The sequence below is a fragment of the Sinohyriopsis cumingii genome, chromosome 1, assembly GCF_028554795.1.
Source record: "Sinohyriopsis cumingii isolate HCF-2022 chromosome 1, ASM2855479v2, whole genome shotgun sequence".
Taxonomy (NCBI): Eukaryota; Metazoa; Mollusca; class Bivalvia; order Unionida; family Unionidae; genus Sinohyriopsis; species Sinohyriopsis cumingii.
Genome location: NC_142961.1, coordinates 148,430,538 through 148,453,892, shown reverse-complemented (window position 1 = coordinate 148,453,892; position 23,355 = coordinate 148,430,538). Strand labels below are relative to the sequence as shown.

Below are 23,355 nucleotides of genomic sequence, written 5' to 3'. Positions count from 1 at the left end.
AAACAGATTGATTAATGAATATTTTAAATATGGAAGTCAACTTAAAAACAAATCTGAACTTGTGAACTAGTTTTTGTGCAAAATCAAAATTAAATGTTCTCTTTATAAAGTCCATCAACATAAAAACATATGGATTAAATTCCAAATCCAAAGAAATCATAAAGGGAAAGAGAATTCATGCAAGTAATTCTTATTCTGGTCTTACTGCTTCATATTAGTTTGGTCTTATTGCTTCATAATAGTTTGGTTAACATGCTAAAATCAGGTCCAGGTGTATTCTGAAGGAAACTAACACATTCAAATAAAATGGCTACATGACACGTGCTAGTCATAGACATCATCAGTTACTGTAATTAAAAAGAGGCAGAATACTTTGCTTTGTAAATAAAAATAATACCTTTTTAAAAATTATAGCATCGGAGTGTGAAATATGACGAAACACCCCCCCCCCCAAAGAATAAAGTATGTCAAACATCTGATTTCCTGGCCAAGAACAATTGTCTGCTGATTAAAAAAAATGGTGTCAATTCAAATGATCAACCTTAATTTTTTTTAGCATGAAATCTGAAACTTTTTTAGGTCTATCAATACAGGTTTTTCATTTACAATGATAGTACATAAAATATAAAGCATTACCATGCAGAAGTAATGCACTGTAATTCCTGCCTTTTTTAACATCTTTCCGTACACTTCCTCATCCTCATTACTCTGCTGGCACAATATGCAGACACTTCTATCAAATTCTCCTGTGTAAGAAAAGAAAAGAAAATTATATTTTTCCATCAAATGCAGACATCATATTAACATTAGGATGAACTTCTGCTACCTCCAGAATCCAGACTTAAAGAATGTGTATGTTTCTGTTTATTTGTACAAATCATCATGTCAGGATGCTTTTTGTCAAGTCAATTCAAATTCTTGGCTTCTTTTTTTTTTATGAAATAGTCAATGAAATATTTTTCTAAATTTAAATAATGGTAGGGAGGATCTGAATTATTTTACAAAAAATGTAAAGGTCTACACATCAAGATGCCATCAATCAAGTTTGGTCAATTTCTAATCTGTGGTGTTTTTTTTTTTTTTTTTTTGTAACAATAAATTTTATTTTTATTAATGGCAAGCATATTTGAAGGCAGACTGGTGTCATTTGTACAAAATTGTATGGTCTTACTGCCAGGATACTTTATATCAAATTTAAGCAAATCTTTGGAAGAAAGTGTGTATATATATATTTTTTTTAAAAAGGACTATTTTCAGTAACTGACTATATTTGATGTAAACGAGCCATCATTTGTACCTGTTTGAATGCCTGCATGCCAAGATGCTTTGTACAAAATTTGATCTAAATGGAATTGCTGGTTTCTGAGACGTTCAGAAAAGCAATTGTTGACAAATGCACTATGCATGATAAACAAAGGGACATACCAAAGCTCACTTAGCTGTATGCAAGGTGAGCTAAAGATAGTATTTTTAAAAAGTATGTCTCCCAGTATACCATACAATTAATGTAACCATATGGCTATCAATATACAGTGGTACTCTTGAGTTGCCATCCCAGTTTTAAGGCATGTAACTAAAATAAGATCTCTTAACCATCTGTCCTCAACATGAGGCTGTCTCATTTATAAGACCATCTTTTTGCTGATGAGGCAATGGTGTCATAAGGCTGGTACAACTGTACTGGATGTCCTTCAGTTAAACTCATCATCCCCTATCACCACAGTAACTTGTAATACCTTACCTACCCTGTCTACAGTGAGCTATAATATAGTAGTGCAATTGACCTTCTTCACCTCTCTGGAGTGAGCAATTTGATTAGCAAAAAAAAAAAAAAAAATTAAAAAAATGAGTGTTTCCTATTGCACTGGTTTTAAAATTAAGGTAGGTTGGAAGGTTTTAATTTAAATATATATATATATATATATATATATATATATATATATATATATATATATATATATATATAAAGTTTAGCACTGGTATGCATAATGTGCTAAGAGCTTCAAGTACTGGGTTAAAACGGCTCTCAATTAGATGCACAAATAAATTTTGGGATTATTTTTTTAAAAACCATGGGAAAAAAGTGCTAGAGTCAGTAATGAAAAACAGGGACAGTCATCTTTTTGGGACCTTAGCACAGCTTATTATCCATCCAGTTAATATAGCACACAATATTTTTTTCCTCCAACATATATTATTACGCATGTAATTCAACCAACCACATTCTTTACTTTCATATGTGAAGGAAACTGGACAACAAAGAAAATTGACATTGCTCACCTTTCTTTCATAACTGCTAACCATTTCACTAAGCAAGCTAATGCATTAACATAGGAACAAATCCTATGTAAACCATTTCATGTTGATTTTATCAACCTCACTATGTCCTAATAAAAATTCTTTCTAAACGAAATAGCATAAGCAATAGGCATTGTTTGTTGCTCATAATTTAAACTATCCAAGATCATGATAATATAAAACCGTTAACCAAGTTTTATTGAAAATGAATGAGAAATACAGTCTTTAGATCAAGCCAGTCTGGGTCTCCTGCCTTGTTACATCCTAGGGAAAGGCCCTCAGCTCTCATTTCCTTGTCAAGATATATTAAATAATGCGGTAAAAGTGCAGTTTAAACAATCAAATTAGAGAGGTAAAATGCTCCGTTATTCAGATGAAAGACCTTTTGCTAACATGTGCTGATCTCATTACATAATTTGTCTACAACAAAGGTAATAAGAGCCCTAAGTAACATAATCCAGCCTAAAGTGAAATAACATAAGAATCAAGACATCTTAACATTAAAAGTGATGAAAGGTGATCAGAATATGTGAAGTAGTTTGATAGTTTGAGCATCTAAAAATCTGACAGGGGATACAACAAAATGTTTTACCTTTTCCCCATTTTAATGACACTACAGATGATGAATACTAATTCATAATATTAAGTTTCTTCAACAGTATTTATAAGTTGCAATTGTATGGAAAATATGATGGAGTTTTTCTGAGCAATAGTGCACAATGTTAAGAGTGCAGTATTACTCAGAAAATGAGTTTAAATTTTTTCCACACAAACGTAGTAACATTTTTATTATATACTCATTTTGCGTTTCTACCTAAGACTGAACAATAAATTTTTTATGACTCAATGATCTTAAACTAAGTAAGACACAAGAGTGAAAACCAACATGTTTTGTAAAATTCAACAAATAAATTATTTCCTAAGAATACAAAATTAAAATTAAAAAAGAATTTACAACACATTGAATTAAATCCCAAAGTCTTAAAAGTTCTATCAAAAAGTCCAAATGTACAAAATTCCAACTGAATGCCAGTGGTATTCCAGATTAGTTCCAATACTGAATGTGTTCAGGTGTCTGTAGTCTTGAACATGCTAATGTGCCAGTGGCCTGAATTTGGTGATGTGTAAAGAGACTTTTGGTGTATCAAAATAATATAATCTAAAAAATATTTTTGTCTGAATTCACTATAATTCCAAGTTAATGTTTCTCTCCAAGAATATTACTGATGAGCACTTTGTATTTTCAATGAATACAAGTATGAATAAATAATTCAACCCAAATGAAAAACATAACACAACAATAAGACTGATTCGAATTTAAGATGTTGAGGCATGAATGCAGACCTGCCAACCCTGATGAGACTGTCTCAGTAAGGCACTTGAATTTTTTCCGTAAGTTTGACCAGTTTTCAGTAAGGTGGAACAAAACATAAGCTGCTACTATGAAGCTGGAAAATGTATTTAAATGTTTGGTATTTGAAATATGCAATGACTGTAAAGAATATGTTCAACTGAAAAGTTTATAAAGTACACGCAGACCATATTTACCCCAAGTACAGTTGCAAAAACTTCAGTTCCAAACAATATGCAGCTCAACAGCTTGTTGCTATCTGTTAACTTGTCTAATTTCTTGGAAAATTTTTCATTTTCACATGACAACAGCAATCATATCTCCTGCCACTCAAATTGGCACACAATATCCAATACAGTGGTCCCCCTCACGAACACCCCCCCCCACCAGCGGCCACCCGCTCTTTACAGCCAGAATCTCTAGACACTGACAAGTTTGTGTTCAAAAGCACCCCTCAAGGAAGGCCACTCATCTAACGTGACCAGCAGCCAAAATATCAGTGCACAAATGTAAAATTTTCACCTCAAAAGCAGCCACATTTTATTATTAATGTGTCCAGAACCAAATATTTAATTACGGTAAGGTTATCATTACTGAAAGAAGTACTGGCTAAAGAACATGCACCACTAAGGTTATTATTATATCAAACCGCACGTTTGCAGGAAATGGGGTTAGCAATGTTTTGATAGAGCTTTGGGCTTCACACAGCGGATTTTTTAAAAATTAACTATTACAACTGGATGTAATTGTCAAGATCATAACATGGTCTAATAGGCTAAAAATAGATTTTGTGAATTAACATATACACACAGAAACAATTAACTTTGAACAAAACAGGGTACCAGACAAAGACCAAAACATTACGTGACAGTACATGTATCTTTATCTTTATAACAAGGTTTTTTGTTTACAAAAGTTGTCTGCAAAATTAAATTGCAGTAGTGTACAATTAGCAACATAGGAATAAATCATTACAAAACTTTAATGTCATCATGTAAGCGACAAAATAATAAAAGTAAATGTTATTTGACTTAACGACAATAAGAGAGTTCACTTGATGAAATATTTTATGTTAGGTAGACTCAAAAAAGATCATAAAAGATGAGAATATTCTGTAGCAGTGGAAGAATGGAGTAAATGGAAAGAGAATAATTTTAAATACAAGCAACATATGTACCAAGCTTTAAATAATGGTTTTGAATGGTTAGCATATGCCAACAATATCCCACTCACATTTCACGCCTAAGAATAATAACTATTAATTTATGTTACCTTGAAATAACTGTTTTGTTACCTGGAAATAACTGTGTTTTTAAGACAAGAAGAACATAATATGTCCCTTACTGCTCTTATTCGCAAGAATCTGACTATTCCTTTTTATTCTTTGGTGTTGATTATCACGTTTTAAGAGGCTTACTTTCCCTTTTGTCTTCAGCATACATCAATTGCTGGAAGCCATTAAAAAAAATTATATAATCAACAGTTAAATCATGTAGATGCTTTGCATGAAAAAATATGTGCAGGTTAAAGCATCTGAGGTACTGCTGTAAAGTTAGTCTGGTTACCTGTCTAATTTCACTAATTCTAATGTGAAACCTGGATCAAAATAAAAGATGGATTAACCAATTATCCAGATTTTTTGGCAACAATCATTTTCCCATACTTTTTGTTGAATTCGTAAAGTCCTTATTTTAAGGGTCATTTTCATAACACTAGCGGCAAAATTGTAAGGGTTGGCTGGTCTGTAAATGAGTAATTTCAATACTATATAAACAGCAAAGACAAAAACAGAACGAGGAAGAGGGTAAATTGTTCATTTCTAGAACATTCCAATTTGTCAGCAAGATAAGGCATATTACTAAAATTCTAATAAAAAAATATGGCAAACATCAGGTACCCCAGGTTTTTCCATGGGTGAATACCAATGACCTAAACAGTAAGATAAACATTTACCTCATTGATAATGATCCTAATATCTAATCTATATTCACATCCAAAAAATAGCTATGTATTATGTTGTTTACAAAATCAATGTTCCTAGTCTGGAACACACTGAACCTGATTTTGAATTAAGGTCAATTTTAGAAAGCACAATTATGTATAACATATCATCATGGAGAAAAAGCCAACATATACAAAATAAACATACAGAACAAAAAGAACACAAGACAAATAAAGTAACTAATTTATGCAAGATTCCAAAGTAAATAGACAAGTGTAGGTTCAACAATACACAGCAACAGCATTAATGCACAAATAACACCACCCAGAAACCTTTGAACTTTGTCGCATACTCAGTCATTCATTTGAAAAATAAATCTTATTTCTGTCTACTTAAAACTGAATTGTGAGTCATATTGTGAATGAATACAAATTGAAAAACTTTTCCAGTTGGTCTGGAATTGAGGGATATTGTTTTTCTGTCGATCCAACTAGAGTCTACCTTTTATATATGTGACGGACTGGATTTATTAGCTCGGTCAAGGGCAGCAGTAGAGGACTGGCCTTTATGCAGCTGCATGTGTTTTTGTTCTGCCATTCATTGTTTGGAATCATAATGTAGGAAAAAATACCAATCCTTTTAAGTGAAATTCTCAACAAGATGCAGGATTAAATACTATTTGCTAGGAAATATTACATTCATTTCATTTTGCATGCAGTAATGTGATTTTTGTTGGAAATGTAGTTGAAGTTACAGTATAATTTCACGGTGTGGATCAATTTTTGGAGCCCATGTAATTCTGATTAGCAAAATAACTAAGAAAGTACATTTCACAGAAATTCATGCTACAAAAAGGTATATCTATTGCCACTGTTATTATCAGCTAAAGACGACAAGTTGATGCCTTGTCATTTGCATGCTCTTTGTTTGAGGGACCACAGCTATTTACTTGACATGTATGACTTCTACTGCCATTATAACTCCAAAGATTGTCTCAAAAAAGCAAACCAGGAAAATCGCAAAGCAGCTGTGGTGTGACAGCCCATATCACAGGCAGAAATAAGAGTTCTATGTTGCCATGGCTTACTGAGGCTCTTGGTTTTCTACTAAAAGTCACCTTCAGTTGCAGTTTTTTAAAATTCCGTGTTTGAACCAGACATGATTTTGGTCCTCCATAAAAATAACAAAAAAATGTCCCAGGTGGGCGGGGGACATGGGGTCCTCCCCCAATGGGGTCAAGTGGTTGTGCCCCTGATCTGGAATATTGGTGCTGAAAGTTACTACAAGTGCATGTCAGTGTTCACAGTAATTCAGTCATTGTCACAACTGCAGCAAATAATAAATTTTTCTCTTTACAGATAAAATGTTAAATAAATCTTCCAAATACATCAACTATATACAAATAATCACATAAATTCACTTGTCTTTTCCCCAACTGGACACAACCTGTTCATACTGACATGTCATTCTTCACAAAGATTTAGTTTGCTTTCCTTTTTGTCACCAATTACGTTTTGGCAGTGTTCAATCTTTTGTTTTTTAACTCAACAAGGATTTTTTCCCATTTCTTTTTCTTCCATGTCAAGCACCTCCTGGTATTGGCTGTAATTTGTGTTTCTGATATTAAATTTCTCTGTATGCAGTTTCTTTTACTGGTGCTATCTGCTGCTCCAAACTCATGTAAACTTATGTGATTGGCATAATTCAAATCTTTCTTGCAAAGATCACAAAATACCAATCCTCTCGCGTTCAGTTTTCTTTTGAACTGACCAACTACATTTCCACACATTATTCAGACATTTATCCAAACTGTGTCCTTTTCTCTCTCGAAAACTTGAGATGCCACGTTTTGCAAGCATGCTTATTTTGTTCTATTATCCTCAGTTTCTGATACATGAAGATTCATTGGATGAGTAAAACTTCTGACAAATCAGAATACTCCTTACAATGATCATGTATTAACCAATATACTGAACAAATACTTTACAAGGATCGTTGTGGAACAGGACCAGAGTAACAGTTTTTATTAACCAGACTGAAAATTATATAGAAGTGGAAGTCTGCTTTAAAATTTTTACTGTTGAACCAACTTGCCAACTTGTAAAATGGCACGTCTCCTGAGTCTCCAAGGGCGATGAGATAGCACTTAGCCTTAATTTGCCTTTCTATGCTATATTTATAGACCCTTGTGAGTACAGGCCAAAGACAGTCTGAGCCATTGGACTGGCGAATAGTTATGAACATTTCCCCTAAATATATGCTTAAATGATCAAAATGGCATTTTCAATACTGCATGTCTCACTTTTGTTGTAAATATCGTAGATATCTTTTTAAAGAACAATTTTCTTAATTTCCTACATGTCCAATTCATAAAGATGTGTGGTATCTCACTGAAAAGTGAAACTTCTGCTAGTTATAAACCTTGTCCTGTTATATTTTTATCTTAGGGACTAACCATTTAAATTTCTTGAGAGGGATAGGGCTGGAATAGTATTTTTAAATTTCTGCCCCCATAACAACTCCATTTTTTTGTTTTTTAATTTGTTCAATAACATTTTTCATCATAAACAATACATGTGCAAGTATACGTGTGTACATACAATTCCATATTTATTACAGGTTTCTTTGAACAAATTTTGAAAGATCTAAGGTGGCATTTGAATGAAATGGGACATCAAAAAAGGTCATTTCTAACATTGCAATATTCTTCTGAGTGTTGCCGTTGTAGCGGATTTACTTTTTTCTCAGCAATTTCCCTCTTTGGAAACCCATGTGCAGTGTTGCATGTGGGTAGACCAAAACAAATGTTCTCCATCTTTTTCTGACAGGACTTGTCTGCCTCCAGTCATGACAGGAACAAAAGGCAGAGAACTTGTTGGTCTATTCACCAGGGTGTGCAATATTGGGAATCAATTTTCGGAACCCTACCCACACAAATCGCGAACACGCCTCCACCATGGAGCAGCTGATCAGCAATATTGATTGACATTTGAACAGCCAATCAGTGAAGACCACCCATTTGACAGGTTTCTTTACAACTGAGACATCATGGGTGATTATTAATCAAATACCATTTCACCAAACAGTGGTCTTTATTTCGATCTTGTATATTTGAATAGAAGTAGGTATTCCAAGCACTTTAAGGATATCAGCAAATACAATTAAAAGCTCTAAGCTGTTGTTACCATCCTTAAGACCTTAATATGAAAATAAAATGTTGAAAAAATCATGTAAAATGGTCAAATACTTTTAAAGATATGACCTTTCAAAGTTTCTGAAGGACTTTGCGATCCCCACTGAAAATGCAATGACCATCATATGAGTAAAAAAAATAATTTGAAACTATACAACTATGGCATTTATTGCAAAGCTAGACAAGTTCCTTGTTATTCAAGAAACACAAGCACTACATTCATACACAAAAATCCTTTTCATTAGGTTCACTCTAAAACAGTAAAATTACAGAGGACGGCCTTACTAGAAAAGCCAGAAATTGTGCTTTTCCATGACTCTGCAACCTTGCTTTAGCAAGACTATGACATTTAAATGCAAATTAAAGTATGTTCCTGTGAGAAAACCTTCTGAAAACAAAGCCCAATTTTTTCTGGGTAAATGGGTATAAAACTTTTGCTGTACCAGATCAAAGTAGTTGGGAAAAAGGGCAAAGATTTCAATGTCTGAAAAAAAAATGAAAAAATGACAATTTTCAAAAGGTCACAAATTTATTATTAATAGATTTTAATAATTCTTGTACCAAAATGCAGGGTATTATATGAAGAATGCGTGCAATATACAAAAAGTGTCAACATTAGTGTGAAAGTAGGTTTTAAAGCAATAGCAATAAACGAAAATAGTCAAAATGACAAAAACAACAATTTTCAACAGTTTACAACTTCATCAATTAGTAACGGTGTTTGATTGTTTTTGTACCGAAATGGAGCATATTACAGCCTTAACGCATACATCCTAATAAAGCAAATATAATTATGATAAAGCAAAGATAGGTTATACTGCAACAACCATTCACAAAATATCATAATCTTTCACTACGACGAACGTTTTGAAGATAATGTACACTTCAAACAGTAGATACAATTGTAAATGTCATAAAGGACTGCTTTGTTTAAAATACTCAGAAAAATAACAGCTTTAACAAAGTTTTAGCTTGAGATTTTTATCCTGTGGTATTGCTAGTCAATGTGTCCTATATTTTCAACTTTCCAAGTTCGGCCATCGCATGAAACTGGTTGTACATTCAAGTTCCAACTAAATATAAAACACGACTTAACCTCGCCAATGTCATCACTGGCTGGCCATTTGAAAAGATCGGTTTTGGTTTTCATCTGGTATAAAATTTCCAGTTAAACGTCACTCTTGTCTTCTGATTCAGGGAGTGACAAGGAACGCTTTATCTTCTGTCACAAGGGTTGTACTCAGTATCTGCAGACTCTGGAAATAGATGTTTGCTAAGCCTTTTGATTAGTTGAGGAATGTTTCCACTAATCCTGATTGTCTTGAAGCCCATAATTGTTTTCTACAGCTTTAATTCATTCTAAAGAGCTTCTATTAACTTTGATTTTGTGGATACTCTGTTTATAAGTTTTTTCACATCAATGGCACAATGGCAAGGGCTTCCATGGGTCCTGACTGCTTGAAGCAAAATAATTTTCTTTTCTGTTTCCAACTGCTGCTTTTCTAATTTCTTTCTTTTACTTTCCAACATTTTTTCCTTGATCTTCAGCATAACCAGTCTCTCTTGATTCTTGTGCACTGCTCGTAATTGTCTACAATGTCCTCGTGCTTTTTCATCAATTTCACTTTCTTGACATTCTTTATTTGACAGCCAGTTGCCTGTCCTGTTTCTTTTAAGCATGTTAATGGTGGTGTGGTGGTGCAGGGAAGAGTGCCTCCACTTATAGAAATCAAAGTCTAAGTCACCAAAACATCTTTCTCCCAACAAATTGGTTTGAGGACAGTGGGCTATCGAGGTGTCTGCAGATAGATCAGACTGTGTATTTTCTATTCTCCTGAAAATCATAGTTGTCTTTCTGTGACGTTAAGGTAGTTTTTCAACAGTTCCTGCAGAGCTGATTTAATGTCACAATGCTCACCCTTTTAAACTTTGCAAATAATTGTATACAGAGTCTACTGTAGGGCTGTCCTGAAGAAACTGGCCATTAAAAATACCTGGAAAGATTTGTCTAACATTTCTGAAGAATCGTTTTTGAGCTGTCATAAAACTAGCCATTCTTTGCATATATACGTGGAGGTCAGCATATTTTATACTACTTTGCAACAACTCCCAGTATGGTCCAGTGACAATATGAAATGTCAGAGCAACAGCTAGTACAAGGGTCATCTTCTGCATCAGCAGCCACACTTTCCCATTTTAAATTTGAACAACCTAGATAGCCATTTTTCAGAAACACACAATATCAGATTTATGGTGAATCAATGCAGCAGCCCCTGCAAAATAACTGTTAAATCTGTTGTTGCGATAGCTTGTCACCCTGCTTTAGATGCCATGCTAAGAACAGAATGCAATCCAATCAGCTCTAACATCTTTTTCTCGTCACCACATGGTCCGAACAAATCACAAGCTGTTCTGACAAATCTGGAGGTAGCATTTTCTGCCCCATTGTGGAATCTTGAAAATTTACTGTCTGTGTCATGGCCAAGATGACCAATTTCTTTCTCTGTTTCTTAGTCTAAGAGGATAGTGGGTATTGCAGTCTAAAAAATGTAAATGTTCATCACTGTTCAATGCAGCTTGACGATATTCATCAAAACTGTCATTGAACTTCTTCATCACACTAGCATGATCTGACATAGTGCTTGTCAATTTCTTTAAAATTTCCTGAACATCAATGTCTTTGTTATCATGTGTTTCTGATAACACTGGTCAACAGTGAAATCATTACTGACTTGAAAAGGCCCTAATCTGTAGTATTTTGGTGTGCCGAACACGAATATAACCGTGAAAAATTTGTATTGGCTCTCGTTTTGAAGATATTCATATACCTCATTTTCTATGTTTCACTGTGTAAATTTCTCCAGTAGGACTGCAGCAACATCCGGAATAATGATGTAACATTGCATAATACCATCATGCTCACATCATCCACAGTTGATTGCATCATTTTCTGATGCAATGCAATACTAATGCCATGCGGCTGCTGAAGTAAGTTGACGTCAGCAGTGTACTATACATGTGTAGGCCTATTATACTAATGCCAGGCGGCTGCTGAAGCTGACGTAAGCAGTGTACTATATAAAGCCCAATCAGATAGGTTCAGCATTTAAAATATTTTAGACGTTGTGCGAGACAGTTCAAGCTACTGTTACATAAAACTTATTATTTTATCCATTTACGTACAATAAAGAACAGTAATGCCTCGAAAGTGTGTTAATACCGCGGACAATTTTTGCTATATTTGTGGGGAAGTGACATTTGCCAACCAGAAGAAAAGTATCAATTCTCAAGTGAAGAAGGCATATCATCTTTACTTCGGATGCAAGGTTGGTGACCAAGACAAGCCTTGGGCTCCGCATATATGCTGTGCTACATGTACAACACAGCTTTCACAGTGGTTGAATTGCAAAAGGTCATCAATGCCGTTTGCAGTCCCAATGGTGTGGAGAGAGCCAAGCAACCACCTAAATGACTGTTACTTCTGCTTGGTTCCTCCTCTTTCCGGCGGAATAACGAAGCGAAAGAAGTCGAGAATAGTCTACCCAAACATTCCGTCTGCATTGAGACCAGTTCCACATGGTGAGGGACTTCCTATTCCAGAACCTCCAGCAGAATATTCTCTTGATTCATCTGACGAAGACAAAGGTGAGTCGACGTGTTCTTCTCCTGGTCCATCAGCATGCAGTGATCCAGATTTTCACTGTGGTGCATCATCAACCCCACACAGAATAACACAGGAAGAACTAAATGACCTGATTCGTGATTTGGACTTATCAAAGAACAAGGCAGAATTGCTAGGATCAAGACTCCAACAATGGAATCTTCTAGAAGAAGATGTCACAATTACTGCATATCGAAAGCGCCACCAGCAATTGGAGCCTTTCTTCAGAAAGGAAAGTAATCTGATATTCTGTTCCGATATTGAGGGCCTCATGAATGCTTTAAAAATCACTCATGACCCACAAGAATGGAGACTATTTGTGGACTCTTCGAAACTGAGTCTCAAGGCTGTGCTTTTGCACAATGGAAACATTCTTCCATCTATTCCAGTAGCGTATGCTGTCCACATGAAAGAGACATACGATAACTTAAGGCAGCTACTGAATTCCATTGAGTATAACAAGTACAGCTGGCACCTCTGTGGTGATTTGAAGGTAGTTGCCCTTTTAATGGGACTGCAGCAAGGATATACAAAATACATGTGTTTCTTATGCGAGTGGGATAGCCGAGCAAGGGAAATGCACTACATGAGGAAGGAATGGACTCACAGGCAGAATGTAGCCATTGGAGAGAAGAATATCCAACACCCAGCTCTGGTTGAGGCTCAGAAAATCTTGCTACCACCCCTTCACATCAAACTAGGTTTGATGAAGAACTTCGTGAAAGCCATTGACCGGACTTTGCCAGCATTCCGATACCTGCATGAAAAATTCCCTCGACTCAGCGAAGCAAAGATTAAAGAGGGAGTTTTTGTGGGTCCTCAGATTGGAGAGCTTTTCAAAGATGACCGGTTCAACAACTTGCTGGAAGGTGACGCGAAACAAGCATGGAATGCTTTTCGCCTAGTTTCTACAAACTTCCTTGGAAATGTTAGGGCAGAAAACTATAAGGAACTAGTAGAAGACATGTTGATGAAGTATAAGAAACTTGGCTGCAATATGTCTCTAAAGATTCACTTCCTTCACTCACATTTGGATTTCTTTCCTAGCAACTGTGGTATTGTTAGTGATGAACACGGCGAACGTTTTCATCAAGATATCGCAACAATGGAACAAAGATAGCAGGGAAAATGGTCCACTACAATGCTGGCTGACTACTGCTGGACACTCCTCAGAGATGCTCCCGAACAGCTGTACAAGAGACAGGCGAAGAAATCTAAGATGTAGTCAATGACTTGATTTTTTATAGGTAGGCTATTACAGTTGACCTTTTACTATTGGAATGCATTTCGTTATGTAAACATTAATTTCTTGCAGATTACAAAAAAACTAGAGCCAATTTTGCAATTTGACTGTCATATTCGTGTTCAGCACATAAAAATTGATAAGAATTGACTAATTTTATTTCAGTAACATGACTTTTGTAAAAATTTGTTGTCCAGTGTAATTCATTCAAAATTCACAGTAACCTCTAGGAGAGTAGCAGCATCTTCAGCCGCAACTGAAGTAAATCGTCGAGAGAGTGTTACCATCATCAAGGGTTATTTGATGACCAATCAGCTTCTGACCAATCTTTGCTGTGCCAACAGTATGGAGTGTAAAGTTTTCAGATTTAAGAATATGCTCTGCTATCTGGAATTTGCTCAAATAGTGACCTTCATCACTCATGTTTAAACAACTCTGAACACATGGCAACACGTTTTTCTCAATATTTGTATGAAACACATGATCTGAAACTGTCTTTATGACTTCTGAGCAGTTAGATGCCACCACTCCATAACCTTGAAGGCAATTAGTTTTTTGAATGTCATCAGTAAAATGACCATGTTCTAAATGAGCCTGAAGCTTTAATATCTTTTTCCGCTTTGGCAGCAAGTTTGTTTCTTAGATTGTTCGCAAGTTTATTCTTTTTAATTATTTCATTTCTCAACTTGTTTTTTTGAAACAATGCGAGCTGAAGTTTCCTTCTTGACACTTGTCGTTGCTGTTCTGCAGAAACTTTCAAAAAGTCTATTTTTGATTTCAGGTCTTTAATAATATTATCCCTTCTTTTTTATTTCTTCTGCAAGTTTGGAATTTTTTTGTCCCTTTTGTACTTTCTTTACGTCTTTCAATTTTGCAGAATAATATCTTTTTCTGTTTTCATCTCCAGTTTCATAGTTTGAATCTGAGTCCCCAACACAGCAATGTCACTTTTTAACATGTGGTTTTTGTCTTCCAATGCAGAAATAATTTTATTTTTCTCACTCAGTATTTTTTCAACATGGTGCACTTTATCTTTCAGTTCAACAAACTCAGCTTCTGATGTTATTGTTATTCTAGGGTTTAACGCCATTTTCCAGCACAAGATAGACCATACATGGCGGCCAGTATAACTGGGGAAGGAAGAACCTGGAAAACCCAGGGAAGAACCACCGACCCACGAGAAGCTACTGGCAGGCTTTCCCACGTACCCATGCTAGCCGAGCCTCTCAGCTTCTGAAAATTTCTGTTTGGGCTTTGCTATGCTTTTACACCTACTAATTCAACATCAGATTGTTTACTTAATGTTCCATTCAATTTTTCAAGGGCAGACAGATTTGGATATTTGGTGCTAAGGAAAGATATGTAATCCTTTGGATTATGATCTTTCTGTTTTTGCAAGAGATTGTGAATTTTCAACACTTCTGTCACATTCAGTTTTGATGATGGCACATTTAAATACTTTAACCACGTTTCAAACAACTGGTAAAGTAGTTTATTTTGCGAATGAAAATTTTCTAACTCAACAACGACAGCATTTGTGACTACACCAACAGATGACTGGAATAAACTTGGGTCCAAAAGGGTTTCCTGTTTAGTTTCTATAACAAAATCAAAATCTACTGGCTGCTGAAGAAATTCTTTAGAGTCAGATTGTGGTATCTCCTTCAAAATTTTCAAAACAAAATGTTGGGCCTGTGAAGCATTATGAGGATAGGATGTCTCAGGATAGCGTTTCTTAATCCACTAAAAAAACCTGAAATGGAAAGGTTAGAAAACGTTAAGTCAGATGCACTTGAACTGGTGAATGCAACAAAGCAAAAGAGAAATATTAAGAAGCAAAATAATTTAAACAGATTCGTGTAGATTATTTGTTCAGCCAAAAATATTTTGTTTTTAAAAATGGTCCTGTCTTGTGGTTGAGCACTGCTTGTTCTTTGATTTCCTACATTTTTCAAAATTATTCGACGAAAATGTGGAGTAAAATGGAAATCTATGTGGCTGTCACATCACTCACCTTCTACTTAATGGTAAAATCACTACAAAATATTCAACCATGCAAATATAAAATCATAAAATCTTACCTTATACAGTAAAACCTGTCTTGAGAGACCATTGCTATGAGACCACCTGTCTTGAGATACCAGGTTCTCCATGTAATGATTTATTGATTATATAGTGTTATGACCTGTTATGAGAGACCACCTGTCTTGAGAGACCATTATGCTTTGGCAGAAGGGGTGGTCTTTCAAGACAGGTTCCACTGTACCAACTGCTTTTTCCTGTTTCATATAAACAATATAACTGGACAAAGAGCTTGTTAGTACAAGTCACCACTGGAAGACTGATTCACTATCCCTTTCCTTGGACCAAAAAATGCTTTTCTAAAATCTGGTACGCATCATCACCTACAGATTTGATTAAAAAAATTTAAAAAAAACACAATATATTCAATGTACAGAATAGAAATTAGAACTATGGCTTGTTCCACATAGTATCAAAAAATTTTCCTATCTGTAAACTGTCAGGTCAGCATCATTAAATGAGGCTACATTAATTCATTTCACACACAGTATTTAAAATGAATTAGGTACTTTCAGCTATATTTAATGATGCTGACCTGAAACTTTACTGAATTGTTACAGACTGGAAAAATTAGAAATGCCATGAAGATACATAAAGATTGGGGATAGGTCTCATAGTTTTAATGTAAAATGCCAGTTTATAGCTAGCTACATTTACAATGCCCTTTCATTGTTAATAAACACCCTAAATTTTGGACCTTGCTCAAAAGTAAAAAAAATAAAATAAAAAACCAATGAAAAGAAATAAAGAAGGGTAACAGATCCCATTTTCATTTTGGTGAATTGTGTTTACAAACCGAAAGGTCAAAGGTCATAATTTTATCGATATTCAGTTCAATCTATTAATTATTACTTGCTCAGTCACAGACAAGAAGAAAAAAATTATGGCACCAAATTTACTTTAAATACGCAAAATAGTATTACAAGCTTCACCCAAGGCCATTTTTGCATGCGTATTTTATAGTGTAAAAATTACTTAGCCAAGGAAATCGAACTCAAAAGGTTTTCCTTGAACCGTACAATAGGACCTCCAATTAATGATGCCAAAGAACAGATATAAAGACAGAAATAAATATAAAACATTAAAAAGAATCATTTTACTTACAAACTAGTAATAAATAATCCAGGGTGGAATATCAGAGACCATAATACGTCTTGGATTTACATCGAGTCATGTGGCGTAAGTGTTAGGCCAGCCATTGCATATGGCTTATTCCCAGGATACTTTGAAAAGCGCGGTGATCTCGCGTGACGTCACGGACAATTCCACTGTTTATACAGAAATAAAGTATAATCAACATGCTTTAAAATTATATCAAATTTATATTTTAAAATTGAGATTTACCTGAAAAATTGTTATTTTGAAGTTTTCATAGTGTAAAATTTAAAGCAAAAACAAAACTAATTTACACAGCAAAGGTATCAAAATGTAGGTCATTCTCTCTGCTTTACTGGTACTAATATAGTAACATGGGAAATACCATGCATAATCCCAAGCCTTACAAAAAACATGCAACATTTTGACGTTCGGATGAACTGCTGCTGCACAAATTATGCCCTTTACATACCTCATTTTTAAATATGCAAATAAAAGAAAAACACCAAGATTTAGGCATAAAATGATAGAAGAAAAGTAGTTTTTGTGACAAATGCATATATTTATTGATTTTATGAAAAGGGATGGCATAAAATGTATTGTTCAAAATGTGCAAAATTTTGACTTTTGCCCTGCTGGCAGCCCAATGACCTGGTCAGCTAGGGCAGCCTGGAATACCTAATAAAAGTCTTGTATATTTCGTTCACTTAGAAAACATACGCACTGACTTGACAAGAGGCTCACCTTGCTGAGTTTCTTCTCCTGAACAGTGTAAATTTATCCTACTCTTTAAATAAGAAAAGTAATCCTTGAGGTATGGACAATTAAATTCCAAAAAGTAGCAGCTTCCATCATCTAGTTCAATTCTGAATGTATGCGTACTGAATGGGACTGGCGATTTAATTTTACGGGGCTAAAATATTTCCAAATGTGGTATTTATTTATTCATTCATCATAAGATAAGACTGTTTCAAGCAAAGCAAGGAATGGTATAGTGTCCCTTTTTATACCACAAATCAGAATAATAGGTTTCAAGCATTTACTGGGGCCCCGAGTGGCCAAGTGGTATAAAGCGCTCTCTGTTACGGATCACTGCCATCTCACCTCTGTCTGCTTGGGTTTGAGTCTCGGATTCAGCCAATGTGGGTATGTGAGAAAACTTGCCAGTAGCTTCTCGTGGTTCTTTCTGGGGTTATCCCGGGTTCTTCCTCCACCATTAATACTGGCTGCCATGTATAGCCTATCGTGTGCTGAAAAATGGTGTTAAAACCAACAACAACAAGCATTCACCCCACTTTTTTTTTTTTAATACAAACTTTAATGGTCTCTTCTTAATGAACACTTGGCTTCAGCAGATATTCAGCTGCAATCAAGGCACTGACCAATGTAAACACTGTTATAAAATGTTAGCATCAGAAGATGATGTCATTTTCAGCTTGGGAAAGAATAATATCTATCAAGCGAAAAATACCTTGGCGCATTACACTTAATACTTGTAGCTCAAAATTATGGGCCAATCATTAACAACGAAGTTTTAATGATTGACATTTGAATAGTGAATGAATGATGACCACCCATGGCAAGACCAAAATGTCATGCATAATTTACAATCAGATACCATTTCAAGAATTAAGTGATTTTAATTTCTATCAAATATATCGAGACAATAAAAAATAAAAGGTTGCAAAAAGTGTCAATCAGCCTTTCTGTAAATGAAAAAAGTACATTAGCATTAGTACAGTTTTCGAGTCACTGCATCTATGTTAATAATATAAAAATATTTGATTTGGCATCGTATCTATTACATAGTCTTCATCAGAACTAGGAAATGCGTATAATCATCTGATAGTGATGTAGATAAAGTTTTATATTAGATTACTGGAGCCGGGAAAGTGTTAATGGAAATATCATTGGGTGATTTTGAGCTCGAAAATGTAATTAAATACAAGTCCAATGTACATGCTGGATGGACAAAAAATAAATGGCATGCTGATCAATCACCCTTTCAGCAAATATACAAAAGGCAGAATACTAATCCAAATTAAAATACAGACAATTTAAAAGCAGAATGCAATTTTCAATTCTTTTCTCAAACAATTTAGGCCTGTTGCTACAAAACCATACATTCCTACTGGGATTAAGATAAAATGAATAAATAAGAATGAAAATAAACTGAAATCAAGAAGTAAAGATATTTGTTTGATCACAATACCTCTGTCCTTGAGTCCTGCATCTGATCAAACTGAGCAGCCTTCAATGGCTTAGAAAGCTGAATAAAAATCACTAACAACTAAATAAGTAGTCTGTTTGAAAGTATTTTTGTTATCTTGTCATGGCTGAGAACTGAATATGAATAGATGCTATGCATATGTCTGTCTGTAATCTGAATACTGGAAATACAACCAGTAAATCACATAAAAGGGCAGCACCTACCAATGACAGATCTTCTAAAGATGAAAGACCATAAATTCACGTGTATCAAAAACATATCATAGGCTGTGTATCGTGAATCATATCAATACACAGCACAGGTGTATAGTTTCACCCCTAGTCTGGACCCATTTTATGATCACTGAGTGCCAGTGGTCTTTTCATTACAGCTTATGTTGTGTAGGGGATAAGTGCACTGTGTTGCCTTAGTGATGAGCATGATGAGTATTTGTTGCAACTCAAGCCCTCAAAGTATGTTGTCATTTTGTAACATTCGGATGTAAATAAATTCTTGACTATGATTCTAAGACTTGCTAATGAGGTCTCGGAAACGCTTATTCATGTGTATCTGGACACCAATTTTTTATCTGGGACGCAGAATCGCTTAGGCAGCAGTCCTCATGCATTAGCTGGGCGGCAAATTCAATGGCTTACCAGTCCTGCTACATCCACCTGCTGAGTGGGAAAATGTGTTGATCAATTGATCATTTTAGCTGTGCCGATATTTACAATGACAGAATGCAGTGGCTGAAAGGCCCCCATATGTACATGTTGTCATCATAAGAGTACATCAAAGAACATGATGCAAGTTCAAAGACTTCAACTAGCTGCTGAGTAGTGGGGAAATGTGCTGATATTTACAATGATTGAATCCTGAGACAGAAAGACCCAGAGATGTACATGTTGTCATTACAAGAGTATAGAAAATGAAAAACTTTAGCTTTCATTATCTTGTTCATTTCCTAGTGTAGCTGGATAAGTATTACATATGACCTCAGAATAAAGACATGTCAAGACTTAGACAAAATACCGTTTGCAAATCTGGATAAGTATTTTTGGGTGAAAAGGCAAATTGACGAAGATTGAAATGAAATTCATTAGAGTGCTAAATTTGCTAGAACTGACAGTTCAGAAGGAACAGTCACCAAGTGTAAGAAAGTGTATGATGCCTCGCTTAATGTCTCGAATAAGGCCTTTCCCTGAATTGACAAAACCCATTCTCACTTTAATAGGCAAACAAGAGGTACATGCAGTGGTGTAAAGAATTTGGAAAATAAAACTTTTAGCTGCTTCAGGTATGCCCAATATGCTTATGGGAGGGGACTGCAACTTTTGCTGGTGGGACTCATATTTTTACCTAAATAGGAGTCCTGGACTCCTAGTTGTACAATCCTATCGAAACCTCTCTTGCTGACTTGAATCTCTTGCTTAGTGAATTAAAAGTGCTGTTTTCTTTAACTAAATCACCTGATTTGTCACTAAATTATTTTAACAAAAATACAGCTTTGGTGGAAAAATACAACAGTGGATTTTGCTGAACAAAGCAGTTAACTGCTTCTTTATTTATAATCTCTATGCTAATTTGAAACTATTACTAGGTAAAACTATAATCAAAACATTAGAACTATAAAACAGGCTACTTACCCAACTCCTTTTCATATTTGCTTTTCTTCGGGCCAGTCGACATAGTGCCACTTAACTACAAATCAGAAAATGGATGCAATTAAAACCCACTTAATGTTACTGCAAAACATCTGAACATTATGCCTCTAGTATTATGCATATATTTTTCTTTCTTTGAAATATTAATAATTTCAAACCACCTCATAGCAAGGTTGGAAATCTGAGTTCAAGCTGCCGGTAGAGAAAAACAAAACAAAACTGGTTGCCTATAGGACGTACACTAAAAACTCTAGACTGCACAGCTAAAACTAATGGTTGACACCGTTGTACTATTAACTCAATAACCACTGAGGCAAACAGCTACGTGTTCCCCTACAGCATACATGCAGAGGGATCGCCTACATCAGTGTTAACCATACAAGTGCATGCATCTCTGAGACTCATGGCACATGACTTGCAAATTTTTAAAGGGGGGGGGAGGAGCTATTTTGTTACTTTTTCATTTGTATTCCTTCAATTATGCTGAAATTTGTCTCTCTGTTCTCAGTAAAATTAGGTACATAATGGTATAAATTTAATGCAAAATGCAGAAATAAAACTCAGCACAATGGTAAAAATAATCACTTTACTTACAAATTTACTTCTTGTGTCATTTATAATACACAAAATCCACTATGAATTCACAATGAATAATTCAAACTTTTAACACATGAAAGATTTTATCTTATGTAGACAGACATTCCATGTATCATTTGATTGATTAAACTGCCTGCTTAATGAGGAAAGCAAATTTTTAGTAAATTGTGTTTCTCCGAGAATACTTACCCGATCAGATTAACATTAGGGATATAAGCCTGCTACCTCTCGAATCCAGCCCTACTAAAAGACGGAAATTCGTCTTTTCGGTCTATCTCATATAGCCCAAAGGGCAATAACTCTTGCCCCTTACCTCCCCTTGCCACCACCAGGTGTCACTAGTTTTTTTTAAGCTGAGCAATATATATTATACAAGGATGCTCGCATAGCGGGGTGGTTGGGAGGGTTTTTAAGTAATGTGATCGGGTAAGTATTCTCAGAGAAACACAATTTACTAAAAATTACTTTCTCCTTCAAATACGTTCCCTGATCACATTAACGTTAGGAGAATAAGTAATAGGAGGAGGGAATGCTGAGCATCCTACCTCCACCCCGGGTACGTTCTAGGGAATGATGGCTGGATTCCCCATTTGAACGATAACCCGTTCTCCTAATTTCATCAGCAACACAGCCTTGGGTCATGTGATATGTGACCCCTATATACAGTTAAGAAGATAGTTATTGAAATCTTCTTACCTACGAAATTTCACTGACAAATCCAGCGAAGCTGATAGGCTGTGCTGATTGTTTTAAATGGGTCTGGTGGTCATCTGGGCTGCCGACACCGGACCTACCAGCTTCAAGGTTTGCCTCTGCGAAGCCAAATCTCTGAGATAAAAACTGGAGAAGGTTGACTCTGCATGCCAGCCAACAGCTTCTATTATATCTCGGATCAAAACATTGCGTTCGAATGCCAGGCTCGCCGAGATTGCTCTAATCTCATGAGCCGTAATCTTCATGAGGCGACTCTGATCTTGTGAGACCTCAGAGTACGCTGAGCGTATAACCCACTTCAGCCATGAAGCAAGGGCTTGAGGGGTGATATCCCGTTTACCAGCTTTGATCGGAAGAAAGAGGCGCTTACGTGTGTCCCCACATGCCTCTGTGCATTTTAAATAGTGCTTGAGTGCACGAACAGGATCTTGCATGGCTGCTGCTCTTGACTTATCTATGGAAGAGAGCGAGCGAATGACGATTCTTTGATTGCCAATGGATGGTAACCTATTTTTGGCTACAAAGCCTGGTTGCATCAGGAGAACCAACGAACCATCTGATCTGAACTGAAGAAAGTTCCGGTCACTGGAAAGGGCATGTAATTCACTCACCCTGCATGCTGTAGCTAAGGCTATCAAGAAACATATTTTGTATGATAGTAGCTTTAACGAAGTGTGGGCTAAAAGTTCAAATTTGTCTGAATTGAGCCATGTTAAAACCCAGGACAGATTCCATTTTGGAAACAGGGTGAGGGATTTTGGTCGATTGAAATCAAAATTGGCTAAAAGATCTGATAGAACTTTGTTATGCCCAATATCACATCTACCATGATGGCAGAATGTGTCTGATATGATAGAGCAGTAGCCTTTGATAGTAATTGGGGCCAACTGTTTCTCCTCGAAAAGCCAGAGAAAAAAGTCGGCCAGTTGAGGGATTGAGACACTCAAAGGGACGATGTTATTGATATGGCGCCAGTCCCTGAAAACATGCCACTTTCCCTCGCAAGCCTTCATAGTGGAGGGCCTTCATGCTCTTGAGATTCTCTCCACAATCGAAAGTTTAAATTGTTTGTCTCACAAGGCTGCCCAGACAAAAGCCAAGCGTGAAGAAGAACACGGTCCGGGCAGGGGTGGAACACCTGTGACCGCAGTTGTTTGAGAAGATTTGGGCTGATTGGAATCTTCCTGGGTAGATCTATCGCTAGATCGAGTAGATCGGTGACCCAGGACTTGTTCCATCTGAGAGGGGCAATCAGAATCATCCGACAGTTCTGACCCCTTAACCTCTGGATTATTTTCAGTACCAA

At 35.7% G+C, this 23,355-nt stretch overlaps 1 protein-coding gene across 1 annotated transcript in view; it reads right to left on the bottom strand.

The window, feature by feature from the left end:
* The window catches only part of LOC149808121 (uncharacterized), a 92,848-nt gene that overhangs the window by 50,659 nt on the left and 18,834 nt on the right, over positions 1–23,355 (bottom strand). The window contains exons 2-3 of the mRNA XM_089973571.1: positions 20,721–20,775; positions 637–746 (exon numbers count right to left, since the gene is read on the bottom strand). Coding sequence (XP_089829697.1) covers positions 637–746; positions 20,721–20,763 — 153 coding nt within the window. The 5' untranslated portion in view covers positions 20,764–20,775. The remainder of the gene's footprint in view (positions 1–636; positions 747–20,720; positions 20,776–23,355) is intronic.